This window comes from Myiozetetes cayanensis, unplaced genomic scaffold, assembly GCF_022539395.1.
Source record: "Myiozetetes cayanensis isolate MyiCay16 unplaced genomic scaffold, myiCay2020 scf7, whole genome shotgun sequence".
Lineage (NCBI taxonomy): Eukaryota > Metazoa > Chordata > Aves > Passeriformes > Tyrannidae > Myiozetetes > Myiozetetes cayanensis.
This window is the reverse complement of record NW_026087964.1, coordinates 34009497-34031145: the sequence shown is the minus strand read 5'-3', so window position 1 is coordinate 34031145 and position 21649 is coordinate 34009497. Positions and strand designations below refer to the sequence as shown.

Below are 21649 nucleotides of genomic sequence, written 5' to 3'. Positions count from 1 at the left end.
ACACATACTTGAAATATGCAGCATAAATAATGGTGTGGTATAAAGATTCTCTTCGTACCACTTCAGTATGACCTCAAAACTCTGTTGATTTTATCCCATAAAAATTTATATCACAGCTATCATATCATATATTCTCTATTTATTACATGGTATGTTATTCTGTTCAGCATATGCGATAAAATTGTTCTTTCTATAGTTTGACATTTGTGTATCCTTGAGGTTTTCCTAATGCACAAGGATTTACAAAAGAAATTGTAAATGTGTGTGGGAAGAGAATACCTAAGACTTAGTTGAGAAAACTTATTCTTTTATAAAGTTGGAGAGGAAAGACAATAAATGTATCAAAAGATAGTGATTTCGGAAGATTGTTCTTTGATAGAATTGCTGAATTTTCAATTTTGGAAGCTTCACTTCCAAAACCATTTCCACAATTATATGTAACTCTTGTTTAAACTTGAATATAAAACATAGTGAAACTAAGTTGCAGAAGTCTCCGGACTTCATCATTTTCATTCAGGATTCAGGAAATGTTGCTACTGAAGTAACCTGATGGCTCCTTGCAGTTGAAAGGGGCATTCTTCTTCTTCCACCTCCACATGTCCCCTCTCCTGGTTAGATCAGCACAGACATCTATCAGCCCCTTGGAGCTGATGCAAACCAGTGCATGGATGCCTCAGCTATAGCTTAGGTGGCTTATTTTGGTTCCTGACTGAGAGAAACTGAAGCTGTAGGCAATTCTTTTGAGCCTTTCAGTACAAAAATAGATTTTAAATGAACACCAGTAGCTAAATCAGCGTAGCCTCAAACAGCAGGCGCCTGATTATCAGCCTTGCTGCCTTCATGAGTTTTCTCAACAGAATCATCTGGGCAAAGTATTATGCAACACTAGGATCCTTTTTATCAAATTGTGCGATAGGAATGCGGTTTCCAGAGTTGTCTGGCAAAGACCAATGTGCAAACACAAATCTGAAAGCATTTAAGCACAGCTCATCTTGATCGCTATGTGGTTATTTGTCCCTTTACTGACAAAGGTCCCTTTTGCACTTCCAGCCCTTTATTAATTTCATTAGAAGACTACTGTAAGACCTCCCCAAGAGGAAACTGGTCTGTATGAGGGAGGGCAATAATGTGAGCATGGTGGGTTCCTGCCTCAGGTTTCTGGATTTAATAGACTGACAGAGGATTTTGTGAGGCAGAAAGTGAGGGAAGAGAAAAGTTTAACTGAAAAGTGGTGCTTTCAACTGTACATGGGACATTATCTGATGAGGAAAGACTATGTGCTAAAGTGTAGAAACTCCTCTGCCCACTTGGAATACAGATGAAAACCTGTAAGCTACTATGTGATATACTGAAGTGATTGGGAATTGTCAACCCAGCTCCCTGTGGTCTGGCCAACCACTTCAGATGCTTCAGATGTCCTAGAGATAAACCTCTGTGCCATGAGGTCAGAGGTCTTGATCTTCTCAGTTTTAGTGTTTGTAAGTGGTTGAAATAAAGGTTCTTGTAAAAGTCTGTAGATATTTTAGGGTTGTATTAAGAGTACAAAATTGTTTATTATTAAAACTCACTAAAATAATTTTTTTCTTTGTTATTTGATAGCACACTTACAAGAGAGGCTGGATGACTATATTAAGCAGTGGAATGGCCTTGTAAAGGTATTTCGAAATGAGAGGAGAGAAGGTTTGATCCAAGCTAGAAGTATTGGAGCCCAGAAGGCTAAACTTGGACAGGTAAGAGCCAGTTCACACACAAGTCTGGTTTTTTTAACTTTTTCGGGGGAGAGGTTTTGGTAGTTCCAATAGATGTGTGGAAATATAGTATTATATTCTATTATTTATACTGTTTTAAGAATAGATCAATTTTACTCATTTAATCATCATTTTCTTGTTTAGAATATTACTGTATCTCAGTGTAAATAAGCTTAATTAAATCACTGCGATCTGGTATACAGAAATATAAATTCCTCTTTTTTTTTTCTTTTGAAGGTTTTGGTTTACCTTGATGCCCATTGTGAGGTGGGAATTAATTGGTATGCACCACTTATAGCTCCTATATCTAAGGACAGGTAATGTTCTGCCATTATTTCCAGCATCTGGCCTTTTAGGGAGAAAAAGGCGCAGTAACAATGTTCACTCTTCAAACTACAGTCAATATGTTTTATATCTATATCAAACTATATAAATATTTTCTGTATGATGATTACATTATCCCCCAGCATAAAAGATACATAAGGGGGAAGGAAAATACTCAGGCAAATTAAAGTCTAAATGGTTTATTTTAATAGGCATACTGAATATTTTGTGTAGTGTAGATTACATGTAAGACAACTCTTGTTTTTTACAATGATCTGAGGCACTGTTATAAAATGTTCTGTTATAGCTGAATAAGGAGCCCTGACTAAACAAAATAACTAAACAAAAGCATGATTTTTGGTAGAGGAAAAGTAGCAATGAATGTTTTGATTTAATGGGGATTTAAAGCCCCTGTGATCTCAAGAGTTTTATGAGTTTCTCATCTTTGGTCTTGATATATGGCCTTATTTGTTTCCTCTGAAGTACTCTGAAGTGCTGTTTGTAGCAAATCGAGGCCAGGGCTTGAGCCTGTCTCTGCCACAAGCCCACGCACTTGCTAGTAGTTTCTGGTTGAAGAGCCTGTATTATGAAGGGGAGATCTGTGAGAGGTAACAGAAGAGAGAGATGTCTGAGGGTTTCATTTCTTCCAGCTGCTGAAATGCTGTTGTTGCTGTGTGCCCCACACTCTTAGCTTGTGTAGTCAAGGGTATGTGTGTTTAGGAAACCATGTGCTTGTTTAAACTCTTTAATACTATAAAATAGCTGCTTAATCCTAAAAACTATTTGTTAACCTGTCATGCTACCAGAAGTCTCTTGAAGAATTAGGTTTTGTGTGTTTTAAAGGCTGTAACTCAACTTCAAGACTATATTTGGGCCAGGATATTGGCGAGAAGATGGAAATGCTTGTGGGCTTCCATTGAGTGTGTATTACTGTTTGACAGAAGAGAGGCTGGAGAGAACAGTCACCTTTAGAGGCATCTTTCAGCATTGCCCACGAATGTGGAGGTTACAGGGGGACCAGTAATGCTGAGGCACATGATACTAGAGAGCAATGCTTGTCAGCCTACTTCCAAGCCCTGGTACACTGGGTGCAGCATGCTGCTGCTGCTGCTGCCTCAAAGAGGAGCAGTGTGTTAAAATTTCTTTTTCCACCACTCTTCTGTCTCATAAAATTTCACTTAAAAAGACAGAAGTGCTCTAAGTCTGGTCACTGGGAAACTCATTTAGAAAAGGTGGGAAGAATAACAAGATAATGTCTTTTCCTTGGTGAATATTGTATGTGATCAATCACAATGAGGAAGTGTATTGCAAATCAAACAGGCAGAATTCTACTGAAGACTGCTGCTAGGAGAGCACTAGTAATGGTTTTTTATCCTGAGAGGTTGTATTTTCAGGGTGGTTGAATAGGACAGAATAATGAATATCCATGTTAACACTAGTAAAAGCCAAGAGTTCATCATACTTGTTGACCTCTACGATCTGATATGAATAGAAATTACAGGAACTAATAGTAGTGGGAGAACCCTAGCCCTCTGAGGGCTCCTCTGTTGCCTCCAGCAGTGCTTTATTAGAAGACCAATGTCAAGAAGTACACAAAATGGAAAAAGTGATGATAAACAAATTGATATATTTGCATCTCACACCTAACTTTTCTCTTTCAGAACCTCTTAAAACAACATAAGGAAAAGACTATCTCCTTTTTCTTCTAATGAGGCTTCTTTTTTTTTTAATATGTTTACAAGTGACTTTTTATATACACTGCTCTATAAGTTTAATTAATGGTTTAAATTTCAGATTAGAGAGATTGCTCTTCTGAAATCGTATTTTGCTCTTTCTTTCCCTTCTATAAATGTTTCAGAACTACATGTACTGTACCTCTAATAGATTACATAGATGGGAATGATTATTCCATTGAGCCACAACAAGGTGGGGATGAAGATGGTTTTGCCAGAGGGGCCTGGGACTGGAGTTTGCTATGGAAACGAATTCCGTTAAACCACAAGGAAAAGTCCAAACGAAAGCATAAAACTGAGCCTTATCGGTAAAGAGAGCTGTTTACATACTGTGAACCGTTATGAGTAATTTTCTAAACCCTTTCGTTTTTCCCTCCACCCCTGTTTTCCCATGAACTACGGTCGGTGCACGTGTGCCACGCGGGTCCTTGCACATACCTGCATCTTCCCTGCCACCACCCGCCACCCTGCAGAACCACATGCACTGTGCCGCTTATAGATGTCATAGATGGCAACACTTATAAGATTGTGCCCCAAGGGGGTGGTGACGAAGATGGGTTTGCTAGAGGAGCGTGGGATTGGAGTATGCTATGGAAGAGGGTTCCCTTGACCAAGAAAGAGAAGGAAAGCAGAAAGACAAAAACTGAACCGTATCGGTAATCACTAAATCACTTACCCGTTTCTTTTTTTTCTGAAGTCAATATTGATCCACTAAAACTTGCATGTACTTCCAGCCTGAAAACCTTCACATTTCTAACCATTCTAACTGCTTTGTTTAGTTGGACCTGTTTGCCACAACTGACTATTTGCACAAAATATCTTTGCTACCTTGTGTTGCCTCTCCATTCCTGCTCTTAAGTGGTTAATAGGGTGCGCATTAGAATGACTGGGTTTTGTTTGGCAAAATAAAATACTGTATGACTTCATTGCCAGGGGAGACTCTATTTAGCTATGATATTTTTTTTGAAGTAGAGTTGGAAACAACAGTGCTTGTTTAACCATTTGATTTGAAATAACAAGCATGCTGTAAGTATTTATAATAGAATTTAATGCATAAAATCTGTAGCCTGCTGTCATGGCCTGATGCATGCATACAGCTGGTGGATTATGCATGTGTATCAAAAAAAACCCTTTGTCATATTTCTCCCACTTGCTTCATAATAGATCACATCTGACAAAGAAGCATACTGTTTAAGAATCTTGGCTAGATATTTTCAAAGAATTTTAAAATAATACATGTAACATTAAAAAAAAAAAAAAAGGAAGAAAGATTAAAATAGCACCTTATATTGTGAGAAAATGCCAATAATTTTCACAGAAGTCCTACCTTTTTTATTACACTTTGTAGTGGGGTACAGTTTCTTCCCAAAAAACAAAAACTGGCTAGAAACCCTAGCTTAGAAACTAGGGTTTTTGGTTGGCTTTTCAATACTGGGAGACTGTGGTTCTGCTGGTTTTTATTGCTTTCCCCTTCACACTTAATTAATTATTACTACACTTGAAAGCAATCCTCACATCTTCAGAATCTGATGTCTTCTATTGCTTGTATATTATGATTTAAACATTGTAAGAACTCATGTTGGTAATTCCCTATCCTCACCCATGATTGTTCTAAATTGCTAAAATGGCAACACATGCAAGCAAGTTATGAAGGTTTGATCTGTTTTGTATACAGTATAAATAATACCATTTTCTGATGAGGCTGTCCACATTGGAACTTTAATATTCACTTAGAGGGGGATAAACTATTTCAAACATTGCTGTTGTGTTCTGTGTTTACCATCCAGACAGGTCTTAAAATCACTTAAACGGTTCCCAGCAACACAAAACATATGTTCTCAGAATGGTTTAAGAGATGACTTTATTTTTAATAATACTTTCAGAGAAATGCCCTGCATCTGTTTATGTTCAGGCTGTGTGCATTTTCTTGCAGCAATACCAAGGCAAGTAAGGCCAAGTAAAAGTCTTCCTGAAACCATAGCCAGGACTGCTTATTTTAAAAGGAAAACAGACAAAAGATCCTCTACAGCTTAAAGCACAGAGACAAACCTTTTGTAATGTGAGAATTGCCCCAGGACTGGATCCTTCTTTCAGTAACATTATGCTTACCTCTTCATATCCTATAAAGTAAACTACTGAGCTTATGTAGATTTTACTGTGTTCTTTAACACACTTGACAGCACTTTGGAGGCCCAGACTGAAACTTCAGTATCTGAGGCCTCTGCCCTTGCCAAGTCTTTATGGTGCTGAGGAAAACCAAAAGGGCAGGAAGGCCATGAGGCTTTGCTGTGCAACGTGCTTCCCCCTGCTGTGCCTGCTGGTTTCCTACCCTTTGAACCACTGGGATACAGAAGTGGTGTTGGAGGAAAATACAATAGGCAGCAAGTAGAAAGGGACATTGAGCAGTAACTTGGCATCTGATCAGCTGATTTGGACAGCAACTAAACTGATAACCATTATACTGACAGTCAGTGGCTCTGTTTCTGTTGCCTTGCCTCTGCTATGCAGAGAGGGAATGTTTTAACCCTACAGGTTACTTTTTCTTAAGCAGTTCTCCAGACATTTATGTGTGGAACAGAAACACATTAACATTGCTGTTAAAAGGAACACCACTAAGCTAGAAATCTAATAGAACTGAGAGACTGTGAATAGTGCTAGAAATGGATGCGTAGTGCTAGAAATGACCCATCTCAATAATTTGGTGATCTGGGAGTATTTCACTTGTGTTTTATCACAGATCACCAGGGTGATCTGGACTCTCAGATCCTCCTTTCAGCACTGCAGATCATTTGAAGTCAGAAAGAATTCACTTTATCCTTACTTTTTTTTTTTTTTTTTTTTTTTTAATTGCCAACTTATTAAGGACTCCAGATTGCATACATTAGGGGTTTTATGTATTTATTGATCCTCAGGTGAAAAATGCTTGCTATGTGCACTGGAAATGGATTAACATATCCTACTCCCTATTTCAATGTGAGCAAGCTACCAAAGAATTTTGCATAGAGCTGTTCTGCAAAAATGCTCTGTCGTAGTTTAACCCCAGCCAGCATCCAAGCACCATGCAGCTGCTTGCTCATGCTCCCACCAGTAGGATCAGGGAGAGAATCCGAAGGGTAAAAGTTAGAAAACTCATGGGTTGAGATAAAAACAGTTTAATAGGGAAAGCAAAAGCCACACACACAAGCAAATCAAAACAAGGAATTAATTCACAGCTTCCCATGAGCAGGCAGGTGTTCAGCCATCCCCAGGAGATCAGAGTCCCATCACGTATAGCGGTTACTTGGGAAGACAAACACCCTCACTCCAAACACTCTCCCTTCTTCCCCTCATTTTTGTATGTTGAGCATGATGCCATATGGTATGGAATATCCCATGAGTCAGTTGGGGTCGATCACCTGTCCCAGCTGTGTCTCCTCCCAGGCCCCTAGGCATCCCCAACTTCCTTGCCAGTGTGGCAGTATAAGAAGCAGAAAAGGCCTCGGCTCTATGTGAGCACTGCTCAACAGTAACAAAAACATCTCTATATGATAATATAGATAAATAGATAACACTGTGTTCAGTATAAATCCAAAATATAGCCCCACACCAGCCACTGTGAAGATAATTAACTCTACCCTAGCCAAAACCAGCACTTGCTCTAATCCAAACCACAGCATCTTTTTGACACATTAAAACTTATTAATTGAATCTTTGCATATGGGAAGGGATTTACAAAGCCATTAAAGGCAAAAGAAAAGAAGAAAAAAAGAGACTAAACTGAAATGGAAACCTTGTACAACTTTATCCACACCCTCTTAAAAATTTTACTGATTATAATGTAAAGTGTCTCCTCTGACAGTAATAGAAAAAGAGCTAGAGGAAAAAGATAAAAAAGATATTATTCAGCTGGGAAAACTCTGTTTCTTGTTTAACAGACAATATATTTCAATGTGGCAGCTCCTCAGAACATAAGCCTAAGTCTGCTTTGCAGTCTCATACATTATCTCAAAAACTTGAACAACTTTTAAGAGAGAAATATCTCATGACACTGATTCTTATCTCCTTTTTTTTTTTTTTTTAATTTATATTAATACTAACATGCTGACTGGCTGAATGAATAATTTGGACCAAAATTTTGTATCATCAGATTCATTAATTAAATAAATTACTTTTAGAAGAAAACCTACAACAAAATAAAAGCTGTGACTTCAGTAAAAATTATATAGATGTCACTTCAAAATATTGCTGCAATCTGGTGACAAAGCTTCATGATATTTCAGTGTATTGCCATTTACCTCATCTTTACTATATATTAACTGTGAATCACTTCCTTAACTATTGCTTTCTCTGAAAGAGAGACTTTTGGCAGAAGGAGTTACACTGTCTTTCTCTTTCAGATCCCCTGCAATGGCTGGTGGATTGTTTGCCATTGAACGTGATTTCTTCTTTGAATTGGGCCTCTATGATCCAGGGCTTCAAATCTGGGGTGGTGAAAATTTTGAAATTTCTTACAAGGTAACATCATTATTTGAAACTTAATTCAATTTAATAGATTTTTTTTTTCTGTAAATACTTCTGTTTGGAATTCAGGCAGACCTACCTCTGCCTCATGAAGCCCAGAAGGTTTTGTTGTGAGGAGATATTGTGTCAGAGATGTGTCTCCTCAGTGTTTACTTGTGGGCTTTGGGACGGAAGTGTTCGGAGAGGTGGCCTAGTGCTGAGACACAAATGATGCATGATCTAGATATTGTTCATGGTTTGGGATTGCAACCCCCCCTCAAATATCTAATGTGAAAGCACACTGTCAGATTTGATGGGGGAAACTGAGTGTTCTCATAGTGAGTATAGAAAAATGCTGTTACTAACGAAAGCAATGATAGAGAACAAGTAGCACTCAGCTTAAGCATGTGAGCCTAAGTATGTAATGGTACAACAAAAAGTAATCTACCTCTTCCCTACCATTTTTGTAAGTGAAAAATTATCTCATATACTTTTCAGAATTTCAAGAACTACTTTACAGGAGTAGTCTTCATAACTGAAACGCTAACTGCATAATTCATAATCACTGCGGAGGATTTTATTTTCACTCCTAGGCATATGCATGCTCTTCAGTTTGCAGGAAATGTAAGATTATCGTCATTAGCTTCTTGCAGCTTCAGTATTCTTAATGACACAAGTGGCAGACAGCAGAAATCTGTCCCAATTAACAAACAAAAGTGGAGATGTCTGATATCCTCAGCAGCAATCTCAGAAATCATAGCTGAATTTTACTAAAAGTACATTCAGAGCTCCTCTAGCTACTCTTGCTCTTCTTGATTTAGAGGAAAGCTCTGAGTGCACTTCCTCAGCTGTAAATCCATATGCAAAAGGTAGTTACTGAGGATGTTACACACACAGGGTATTTATCCATATAATTCTCCATCTTGCTTAAAGAAAAATCATTATTGAAATTACATACAGTAGTTTTGTAATTGAAATGCTTATTACGTAGAGACCTCCAAATTTGTTTCACGTAGATCACAACCAATCTTCAGAAGAACTAAGCATTTACCAGGCTTGTGTTCTGGCTCCTAGATATCAAACGTTATGAATGGCCTTGCATATCTGAGAAGGTTTCCTGATGGAACTTAAGAAAATTAATATCATGATGCAATGAAGAAAGTAAACTATTCTGCCCATTTTTCCTAACAGTGATGAGTCATATTTTTAATCTGGAATTTGGACTAATTTGGAACATCCCCAAAGTTAGCTTGAGTTTGTATTTGATGCTACAATTAAACTTGTGCAAACTGTTAGCAACTAAATTCAGATTTAGGTATGTTTTCTGTTTCCTGTAAAGGGATTATCCAATGATGTGTGGGAGAGGGGGAATTTCAGAATGGTAATATATTTTACCCATTTTTTATATTCAGCTACTATAGTTAAGGAAAAATCTGTTTCTACTTGGAGCAATGGATTACCTAAGATGTCCTTATCTCCTACTAGTCTTTATTAAGAAAAACTTAAATGAGAATGGGCATCTAACCAAAACCCACTTTAGTGATGCCATGTGAGGTACTTAAATGAAATCAAAATATCATTTATTCTGTCATAATAAAAATTACCCAGTTCCAGATTTTGTGCACTCATTTGTTACTGTTGCTTTAAAATAATAACGGAATGAGATGGCCAACTTTTTTAAAAGCTTTTTGACAAAGTATTTTAGTTGAGTAGCTTCATGGCTGAGTTGAAGATGTATTCAGTGCAGCCTTTCATATCAAAAACCTATTTTCTTTATGCTTACACATGAAGCAAAAAATATGTAAATATATCACAGTCTATATAGCAAGAAAAGTAGCTGACATTTCTTCCATAATTTATTATCTATTTGTCTGTCTTAAATTCCTGTGCCTATATATTAATAACACCTATGCTTTAACTTGCAGATCTGGCAGTGTGGGGGAAAACTGCTGTTTGTTCCCTGTTCTCGTGTTGGACACATCTATCGCCTCCAGGGCTGGCAAGGAAATCCACCCCCTGTGTATGTTGGGTCTTCTCCTACATTAAAGGTACAGTTTTGATATAACCTTGAAGGTGGTTTTGATTTCAGATAAGAACAGTTATAGATAAATTTGCTGAAATTATCAGTAATAATTTAGAAAGCACTACATCAAAGCTATTTAGTATCTAAAGCTAAGATGGTCATCCTCATGGGAGAAAAATCTTTGTATTAATCCCACAGTTATTAAGGGTAGAAATTCCTGGAACCCATCTTCTTGCTCTAAAGCCTTCTCCCACCGTCTTTGAGGTACAAATCACATTTCATATTACTTAATCACAGCTCTTCAAGCCTTTTCTGGGCTGTCCCAAACTATGTATGAACAACTCCAGTAACTATAGCACACTCCTGGAGATGATGATCATGGGTTCAAAATCCCACTTTATCTTGATAGGGTATGATCCTAGGCTGAGTTAGCAGATTCTATAATCTAGCATCTCGCAGACTTTTGTGACTGCATTTGTTAGTTAAGAAGCAGTAAATGACACCTGAGAAAATGGCATGTTTTGCATTTCACCGTAAAGGTTGGTAACTCCTCAGGTACCTTGCAAGTTCTAGATATGTTACTCAGGCTGTGAGATTAAAATTAGACACCACCTCAAGAAAAGAGTGAGCCAGCTGTCTGTGTCTGAAGAGATAATTTGAATCAAGAAAAACTGTTCCATATCAGTTTGCATCTACCAGCAGGAAGAGAGGCAACCCTTCTGCTAAGATTGCTATAGCCTAGTTTAAGCTTTCTCTTGTGTACTGTTTTGGCATTGGTAAATCCCATTCCCAAAGACACAATTCCTTGTAAATTCCAATCCCAAATCTTCCAAGACATTACCTTTGACAATGACTATTGGTAGGGTTATAGAGTATGACTTGAGCCAAGATAGCAGTTAGATGAAAAGGGAATGTCCCAGCCTAGCATAATGGTAGAAAACTAACCTGGCACAAACCCCCCATCAAAAAAAAAAAAAAAAAAAGTCTCTGAATTGATTAACATTTTGATGAAACAAGGACTAGGACCAGTACAAGGGAGGCCAGGGGGACATATCTGGCAGTAGAAACAGAGCAATGGGTGACAGGAGAGCAAATGATAGTTCCATTGCTCAGTGCAGGCAAGATATGTCTTTGCCTTGTCAGAAATGATGAAAACCATTTCGGTCTTCTGAAAACCTGATTAAAAATATTTACTGCATATATAAACCCCTTACTTGAGTCTGCTGGTCTGCTTATTGAATGCAACAAAATGCTACTGAGTGTTTTTAAACATTATGTTGCTTCTCCGTCCAAGGCAAGATATAGAAATAGCTTTTTTCTTCATCAGGTACTCTCCTATCCCCCATAGTAAATATCCTTTTTTTATAGCTTTGTTCAATTTGTGCTGGATGTGGGTTAAAGTCACAATAATTTGTGCCTTTAGTCAGGTCTGTTAAGACTGTTTTAACAACAGGTCATTAATGCTAAGGAATTGTACAAAGTAAGGTGTACATCTAGAACGTGTATAGGTAATGTAGAGGTAGGAACCAACAAAGAGAATGAGAAGAAAGATGAGAGGGAGAGGCTTGTTCACTAAGTGAGCTATCCAATTTTTCCCCTTCTCCAAATACTTGACCCATTTAAGACTGAATTTTTTCCCCATTAGTGGACTAACATGTATCATTCTCTGTATTAAAACTGTAGAAGTTAAATAGAAACCCTGAATTGCAGTTCTGGTAACAACAAAGAATGCAACATTTTATTGCGCACAAAACTGAAAAGGCTTTATTTCAAATAAACATTTTCTAACCTTAGAAAAAGACTTTGCAGTCTCATTAAGCAACCCAGTTTAATTTGCTGCCTTCAGTTCTAAACAGCAATTTGCAAATAATATTCATGCATCTTGTATAATCTCCTGATGGTGACAATTTATTAGTGCTATATAATAACTTCAAGCTGTTACTTTTTCAGAGGGTAAATCCTTAAATTTCAGTTATTAACGTGGAGCTGCGCCTGACCTGTTTCGTGTGCTTTGAGGTCACAGCAGTGTCTTTGTTCTTCACAGAACTATGTCAGAGTTGTAGAGGTATGGTGGGATGAATACAAAGATTACTTCTATGCCAGTCGGCCGGAGACGAAAGCGCTACCCTACGGAGATATATCTGAGCTAAAAAAGTTCCGTGAAGATCACAACTGCAAAAGTTTTAAGTGGTTTATGGAAGAAATAGCATATGATATAACTTCATATTATCCCTTACCACCTAAAAACGTGGACTGGGGAGAGGTAAGTACAGTACAAAACCTCTATGTATTTTGGGTTTTTTTAAAAAATTGAGAATTCAAAAGGAAGCAATTGTTGCTTGACATCACTCTGTGAACAAGCTGTTTGGTTAATGCTGTACTAAGCTATATGGTACTAACCAGAGAGCTACAGAAATGTAACACCAGGAAAAATTATATCTACTTTCACAGGTGTGATTTTTTTAATTAACTCCGCAGGTCATGGATGGGGGATTTATGTCTAGCCCTGTCTTCAGTTATATGTAAAGCTCTTTTTTCCATAGTTGGAATTTAGGTTTTCTCAAAAAAAAAAAAGTGAATCCTGCATGTAGGATTATTGGAGAAGATTAATAGGTGAAAATATTTTTCTGGGACAGCCTAGAGAATAGATCTTGAAATCCAGGTGGAGTATATTCTGCCCATGTTTGATGGACTGGGGTGTACTCACACAGTTACAGCCTCAGTGAATCCCTTATCTGCATGTAATAATTTGATATGATTCTGTAAGTATCATCTCCAGCATTACTGTATATAAATATGACTTCACTAAATTAAGAAAGTGGTTATAAATGTGGCATTTTGAGGTGGTTGACAGAGAGAGGTAGCACATCACCAGGTGAATGCAGGACACCTCACTGAACCCTGCCCATCTCATTCTGACATTTAGCTTACACCTTGCAGAGCACTCACTACAGGTCCCCTACCTGTTTTTAGATTTTATTTTTTTCCCTCTCTGCAATTGGTTCCAGCCTTGTCCTGTCTCTCCTATTAATTTCCTTTTGCTCATTGTTGAGGCAAAATCAGAAAATCTTCTTGCTAGCTGTGCAGAACTCCTGTGTCCCACCAAATTTAACAACCTTCTTTCCCAAGATATGATGGACCTGTTTTTATAACTTCAGAAGTGGATCAGAAAATACAGATCTGTGCTGTTTCTTATGGCTAAGGAAGTGTCATCTCTAATTTCTCAGAAGAATTAGTGATACAGAACATGTGCATGATGAAAGGTGGTACAAATAATTTTTTATTTGAAGGACCAGGTGAACAACCTTGATTTCTTACCTGAAAGCTGGCATAAAGCATCCGCAACTTATATTAGCCTTAGACCTTCTTAGGAATCTACATAAAGGATTATGAAGGCACATTATATAATACTAATCACAGAGGTGAAAGCATCTGAAGAGAATAAAATAATAATGGTAACCTTGTGGGAAATCTCTGGTAAAAGCGAGCAGGTCTGGTGAAGCAACAGGAAAGTTCTAAGTTCAGAGACTTCTCTGAAGTTTTCTTCAACTTTTCTTCACAGGCTGCTAGTTATCCTACATCTGATAAATCCCTCCTTCCCCCCTTTTTGTAACACCACACTGATTGCATTTCCAAACCATAAGAGAAGAAAGGAGTTCATCTTCCCTAACGCTCTGTGGAAGGTCTAAGCCTAGTCCTCCAGACTTTCTGTACCATTTCAAAGAGGAAAGAGGCTCTGGCAAAGAAAACAGATCTGGGAAAAATGTTATTTGTGTTATAAAGTCTTTGTAAATCTGCTTTTTGGCCCTTCTGAGAAGGGAGTGAGATAATCAGCAGTTGAGGCATGCTTTATGACAGGACCTCTGTTCTTTATTCATGTGTCTGTGCCTGCCCCTTGTTAATTTTATTTCTTTTTGGTTTGTTAGGGGTTTTTTTCCCATGTAATTGCTGCTGCAGAAGGTGCATCTGAGCAGCAGGGCTAGTGGGCTGTGCCTGGCTGTGGGTAAAAGCTGCTGTGCATAACTTCTCTGCATCCCACTTCTCTTCATCCACAAGATGAGAGAGAGCAACTTAGCTGAGCTCCTGCTTTATTTATGAGGGCGTGGGAGATGGAACATGTTTTACTAGGAGACTGAATAAATTAAAATACTTGATATTTTGGTGCTATTAATTTGGAACTAAGCTCTGCAACTATAACTTTATCAGTGTTCTCCAACTCACTTAAGAGCCTGAAAATTAGCATGGGCAGCTTGAAGCTCCATCTTCCAGAATGGTTAGCATCAGTATTTAAATTTCATCCAAAAGTTTGTCTCATCTCTCTCTGTCAGATACCTGTTTCTGCTTTGAAAAATAAATGGGAAATTTCTGAACTCCTTGTCACTTATTTTTCCTTGAGAGTAATTTAGATGGCAAAACCTCTTTTCCAGATTAGAGGCTTTGAAACCTCTTACTGCATCGACAGCATGGGGCACACCAACGGTGGCTTCATTGAGCTTGGCCCATGCCACAGGATGGGAGGAAATCAGGTAAGGAGGTTGGAGGCAAGTCTGAATGTGAATTGATTGCTGTGGATTGCTAACAGGCTGGTTTTCTGTTAAGCCTGTACATAAAGTCACTTGGGTGCCAGCTACAAAGATGGGAGTTCGGGGTTTTCCATAAGGGTACTTACGTTGCAAAAGTACAGCAACCTGAAAATACCATTTCAAACATTATGGTGCGAAACAGAAGGCAAATTCTTAAGTCTCTTCTCCTGAGCAATTGTATCACTGCATTAGAATAACTACAACTCTTAGCATTGCTGCTGATTCATCACTTATCTTCACTTAATAATTTATCCTTCAGGATAACCCCTTTATTCACTCTGGCTCAATTATTTCAAAAAGTTGTTTTACTCTAATGGAAGTATAAAACACTTTTGTGCAATAACTCATCTTCCACCACACGAGAGAGGAAATTGAATAGAAATTTGTCTGCTCCATTTACAAATTAATTGACAGAGCATAATTACTATTAGATGATTGCAACCCAAGCTTCTCTTGTGTTTGACCTGTATCTTCACAAACCTTCACACTACCACACAAACCTGCTGTTCTGTGTCTACATCTCCTTTTTTGGTTGGAAATTTTTCCTTATTTAAGCCGTTGTAAACTTAAACCAAGCAGTTTTGTGATGACAGTCATGAAATCATATGCAGGATGATGTTTTTACAAATCATATGTGGGTTAGCTCCTAGTAGCCCTGGAAATGTCTCTTTTCTTTTGGTGTTTAATGAAAAGGTTCCCTAAACTATGATATGTTATTATATGATATGATACTCCAAACCCTCTGTAATAATAATTTTATAAGAAGTAGCTAAGATAATCTTTTTGTATCAAGATGCATTGGTTTGATTTTCTCCATGGGTAAAATACCAAAGTTTTACTGTCTTCACATGAAATTACTGTCCAGGACCAAGGACTTTCTACCAGACTTTTACAAAGATAGTGGACTGTTTGGCCATCAAATCATACAAAAGTTTTTAATCAAACACTTTCAGAAGTCTCCCCAATAGGAATCCTCTTACTATTTTTGTCTTACTGGTTAAGTTTCTTAGCCTTCTAAATCCTACAGGAAAGTTATCCATGAAATTTACTGTTGTGATAGTAAAGGTGTGTTACACTGTGTAAAATAAAGAACCCTCCTGAAAGACAGGTGTAATAAAACCAAAGACTATTTTGAATGTAGCAGTTTTCTTGCGTTTTCAATGTTTCTAAAATACTCTTTGAGTCAACTGTTTAAAAAAGGCTTCTTTTTTTCTGTTAGCTCTTCCGAATCAACGAAGCTAATCAACTCATGCAGTATGATCAGTGCTTAACTAAAGGACCAGATGGATCCAAAATTATGATTACACACTGTAATCAGAATGAATACAAGGACTGGCAATTCTTCAAGGTATGCAACAGATATATAGAAGAAAAAAAATATTTAGATTTCATCCTGGTTTTTGCACTTTTAAAATTATTTTATGTATATCTAAGGTTAACTGAATCCAGTAGAGTAAATTTTAATGGTATGTTTTTGGAAATACATGCTTGCCAGAGAAACTTCCTCTAGGGAAAGATGCTTTTGTTTAGCTGTTCTAGTTGCTCTCTTCTGTAGCAGAATCTTTACAGAAAATCTTATGAGGCTACATGTGCTGCCGTGGGTATGTTAGGAGTTAGCACTTGTCTCAGAGGAAGAAAAGAGCGTGTCCACTACCAGTGACAAACTTTATAAAAGCTTTTAATGCTATCACCTTCTCTGCTTGCATGCTTTCTATCAAGAAAGTTTCTTTATCTCATGTATGCTGTGAGAAGATTGCTTAAATGCTGGTGTGCGTTTAGCAGCTAGGGTCAGTATTAGGTCCAATTTTGGGCAGTCTAAATTGAAGTGTTTCTCTGTTTAAAGACAGAAGGTATTTTTAAGCCTCCTTTTAACCTAAGGAGTAGGTAAATATAACATACTTTGCATTTCTGTGTTGTCTTCTTCAGTATTTCTTTTTCCTGTTCATTAGCCGTTCTCTAATAACAATAACATGCTCTGTTGTTAATTCTGGGTGTGGTGCTGTTCTAATGCTATTGCAAAATCAATAAATTTTTAATAAGGACATGGAATGTTAGCTGATATACATGTGGAGGCTGCTATAGTTATTTATTCACTACAACTGTGCGTTCTCTATTCATAGTAGTTTTGTAAGTGTTACTTTAAAAAAAGTCTGAGGTTTCATTTCTGTTTGTCTCTTAAAAAAAATTAGACTGAATAGTCTAAGGGTGACATTATCCCTGGATATAACCACACATAACTTGGTTCTGTATCTAAGAAACTATTCTGTCAACTTTTCTTCAGTCTATCCAGCATATTGCATATTTATTAATTAGTTAGCTGGTTATCTGGATTGTTTGTTGTTTAAACATGCAAGCACTGTTGAGTGCAGGGAAAACTGTCTGCTATCCTTTAAGCCTCTTTGCTCTTTCTAATGTTTGCATATAGCTAGGAAATACCAGGCACTGTAATGCCATTTCCACCCAGATCAGGTTTTTTATGGTATATAGACAGACAAAATTCTTTAAATCTGAAATGTAAAAATCAATAAGCAGTGTTTCAGTGCCTGCTGACTTTGGTTTTAATATTGGAATAATGCATAGCATTTGTTCACTCTCCAGCCATTCTACTGCATCCCAGCATGTTGCTTGGCTTCTCTCTAAGCATTTCTTTTACACAAGAAGATTTGTTTTCTCTACACTGGTACCAAGTTGTGTAATTGTTTGCTTATTACCACAAGTTATAAGGAAGCCCAGTAGGCACGGTCTGGGCTGTAAAACAAAACACTGACTGGCTTCTAAAAGGAAAAATAAGGGAGGGTGAGAGTGAAAGGACCACCAAGGGTCTGTAACCAAGCAAATAGTAGAAATTTGGCACACTCTGCTGTACAGTACAGAGAGTATGACCATTTCTTCTAATGAGGAAGGTGTAAGGAATGAAATGCTTGTGAGCTGCTGAAAAATGTTGTGGCCTTGTGTAAATGAAAGCTGCTGGGAGATTTTATCTGGTTGGTTGGTTGGTTGGTTCTGGAATGAAAGCTTGTGTGCCAGTTTGGTGGGTGTAACATGTGCTGCTTGAGTGCTGAGCAGCAGCAGGGCTTCAGTGCCCATAAGCAAGCATCAAGAACAGGGCTGGCAGTGGCCTGCCTGTTGCTTTTGTCCAGACATCCATTTACCTCTCCAAGTAGAGGACCCCCATGCTGGCCACACAGAAGGAGCAAGGATTGAGCTGAACCAACATTTGGCGATGGACATGTGTGTGGGGGTGGCAGAGAGGGTCCTCGTGTCTGGGGGAGATGGGCACACTTGGCCCAGCTGCAGTGCCATGGGCTTGCTTCTGCTCCATTGCCCTCCACACTAGATGCAATCAGTCAGTGAGTCAGGACTGCATCTGGCACAGCAGGTCAGCAAGCAGGAGGTGAACCACAGGCCACTTTGCAAATGCAGAACACTTGAGCAAGGGAGCACAGGGGTGTGGGAGGAGACAAATGTCCCAGAATCAGCCTGAATGTGCCTGGCACAATAGGTTTACAGTTTCTTAGGCAGCTTCCTGTTGCTCCAGAAGGCAGACTTAAATCTAATACTCTCTACCCTTCCTTCTGCCAGCCAAACAGGGAGACAAGTTAGTACTGTTTTCCCCCTGTGTTGTTAATATTGTTGTTTTACAGTTGCATTCTGTGAGGGCTAACTAGAGGAGGATCTGCCCAGCCAACCTCAAAAATTAATCTTTCATTTTGGTTACAGGATGGATGAAAAAGCTAGAAGCATTTTAGATACAGTTTTGCTCATTTTCTTAGCAGTTTGTTGCCTAAGAGAAACAAGAGGCATTTCAAGTGGACCTACATGAACCAAAGGATGAAGGATATGAAACTCTAGTTGTAACAAACAGTAAAATGACTATAGAACTGATCTGTTCTGGGACCCTGAAACCTAGTTTTGTAAATAGTTATATTGCAGTTGTAAAGACAATGTAAAAAAAAACCCCAAACCAAACAAAAATAAACCCAACACAGAAACCAAACACATTTTCCTGATGGTTTTGTTTTTCAGAATCTGCACAGATTTACCCACATTCCGTCAGGGAAGTGCTTGGATCGCTCCGAAGTCCTCCATCAAGTTTTCATTTCAGAGTGTGACTCCAGTAAAGCAACACAAAAATGGGAAATGAACAACATTCTTAGTGTGTAGACAGACAAAACCTACCTACTGACACATTCGTTTGTACAGGACTGAAAATAGCCTGAAAACTGCTGCAGTTATTAACTTTGTACAGCTGTGAGCCTCCTGGCTTGGATGAAGGACATAGAGGAACTGTGATTATTACAATAACATTATCATCCGCAGTTAATGTTTACAAACTGCTTTACCTTAAACTCTGTAGATGTTTACATCTTTTTTGTTTTAAGATGTTGGTAAATTAATGTGCTGTTAGCTATGATCCATAGGAACATAGTTAAAAGCGTTGTCGTCTTCTTTGGGATTACACTCAGGGGTCTGAAGGCAGTTTTTTTACACACACTTGAAAAGGTTGGAGTAACCAGATTTTCATAGAACTTGGTGATTATCAACCTGTTGTATATTTTTATTTAATTTTACATCTTACTAAGCACTGCCACAGGTTATTAGCCAGGGTGGCCTTCTCTCACAGTCATGCTGCTTTTTTGGAAGATGAATTCAACATATTTAGTGCCTCTTTCCTTTCTCTCTTTCACAAGAAAAGCATTTGTTGAAAATTATACAATGGATTTTTCTGAGCTGTCACCAGGGTAGGGACCAACTGTACCACCCTATGTAATTACTGTGTTAGCAAAGACAAATTCCTATTGCCAGTCTGGCTGCTCTACTTCGACTGAATGCTTTGTACGGTGGAAGGAAGAGTGTCAAGTTTAGTGCTAATGTGGTACATTTTAATGGAGGTAAGCACCCTCACAATTCCAGTTAAGAATTTATAAGCACTAACTTGCTCATTTAAACCATGCCTTACATAAAAATATTTAAAAAACAAAAAAAAAAAAAAAAGCTGCACAATTATGTAAAACTTGGAAATAATCAAATGCTTCGGTTATATTGTTATTTTGAATGGAAATCACTTGGAGGTGGACTAAAACTTTTAATTAGGAAAAAGCATCCAGCTTTTAACACATCTGCGTAAGTCATTCCAAAGACATCTGTCAACCAGTTTAGATGCCAGATTTAGATTTGAAAAAAAGAAATGGAAATCCTGAAACCACATTTATTCATACTAATTTTCTTATTATTTTGGTCATTTGCAATTTCTCCAGTGGGATTACAAACACAAAAAACAACTGTTTGGTGCTATAGTGTACAGAGTAGAATGTGAAGAAGTTGTTTCTTAAAATATTCTGGAAAGGAGTTGATGCGAACTCCCTTAGGAGTATAAATATTTACTCTGAATGAATAGAGAGGTGGAGGAGAAATGACTTATCCTCACTTCCTTTGTCCAGATTTTGTGACTTAAATGTTGACATCAGTGTACTGGATTTATAACAGTTATCCCTATAACTTGTCACACAATTAAGTATGACTAAATACTTCCCTGAAGTCTAGAATAGCACTGCATGCAGCTTCCATTGATGTTAACAAGGGTTATGTATCATATTTGGTGACAGAGTTTGATCTTTATCAGTCTGCACTGATCTATTAGTCTGGGGTCTTTCCTAGTTTCTTTAAACTTCTCAACTATCCTTTCAGAGCTATGAAAAAATAGAAAATAAAGGAGGGAGAAACTGGAAAAAAAAAAAAAAGGAAAATAAGGTTGTGTGACGGTACTTGTTAATTGTGTGTATGAAAACTGACTCCATTTGTGTGTTGGGTAGATTAATTTAATCATACAACTATGCATAAGAGAAAGAATGGTGGCACATAAATTGTGCGGGTGTGCATTTTAAATGGGTATTATGTGCAATTCATTGAAAGCTGATGCTGTATGTGAATATGAATCTGTATGTGAGACTGAAACCTTACAAAACATGAGATCATAAGAAGCTGTTGCTGTAATGACTTTTACCTACTATAGCCGGCTTGGAAAAAAATAATTCCCATATTCTTGCTTTGTAAATTGATGATAATATCACTATGCATTTCTACATATTTTATAAATTTGATTTATGCAGATTTTGATACACTGTATGTTTCTGTAGAAATTGTATAAATCTTAAAAAAATTTATTAGGGATAAATCTGGGAAACCTGTGTATATCTTACTCATGGGTTGCTTGTTTTTTAGGTGAAGTAAATAAAATATTTGAATTTTTCGGTTTACTATACTTTTACAGAGTAAGAATCAATTATTATCTTCATAGAAACCCCATATCTCAAAATCTAGACAACTTCAATGTTACAAACTTACAAATGTTAAAAGTGGTTTATTTTAATTTTTATATAGGTACCTTTTGTCACATCTGTGAGGACTCAGATTTTTTTTCCACTGAAATGAAGAATTCCCACTGAGAGCTGTCACATAGGCATATTTGGATTTTCATATCACCTGCCCTGATCTAATTAGGTAGATTTAATATGCTCATGGAAAATGAACTTGAGAATTATTTCTAAAGTAGAACCAAGCATCAGGACTGGTTTGTAGTGTTTTGACTATATTTTATCTTGGTCCATTTATGTTTCTGCCAACAAATATGTTTCAATCAAACTTTATTTTTTCCTGAGAACTTTCTTTAGCAAGAGAGTATGCAATTAAATTGGGACATGAAAGACACGAGTTCTGGCCTAAGAGCAAACCTAAGTGCTGAAATCTACAGGGCTTTTT

The 21649-nt window shown here is 37.5% G+C and overlaps 1 protein-coding gene across 2 annotated transcripts in view; it reads left to right on the top strand.

Moving 5' to 3' along the window:
• The window catches only part of GALNT7 (polypeptide N-acetylgalactosaminyltransferase 7), a 94281-nt gene extending 73129 nt beyond the window's left edge, over window positions 1-21152 (top strand). The window contains exons 4-12 of one of the 2 annotated variants that reach the window (XM_050338754.1): window positions 1600-1730; window positions 1986-2065; window positions 3931-4113; window positions 8182-8299; window positions 10210-10332; window positions 12352-12570; window positions 14735-14833; window positions 16110-16238; window positions 18917-21152. In XM_050338754.1, the coding sequence (XP_050194711.1) occupies window positions 1600-1730; window positions 1986-2065; window positions 3931-4113; window positions 8182-8299; window positions 10210-10332; window positions 12352-12570; window positions 14735-14833; window positions 16110-16238; window positions 18917-19054 (1220 nt within the window). In that variant the 3' untranslated portion in view covers window positions 19055-21152. Of the gene's footprint in view, window positions 1-1599; window positions 1731-1985; window positions 2066-3930; window positions 4114-4278; window positions 4462-8181; window positions 8300-10209; window positions 10333-12351; window positions 12571-14734; window positions 14834-16109; window positions 16239-18916 lie in introns of both variants that reach the window. The other variant, XM_050338753.1, reaches the window with a different exon arrangement.
• Window positions 21153-21649: the final 497 nt, after the last annotated feature.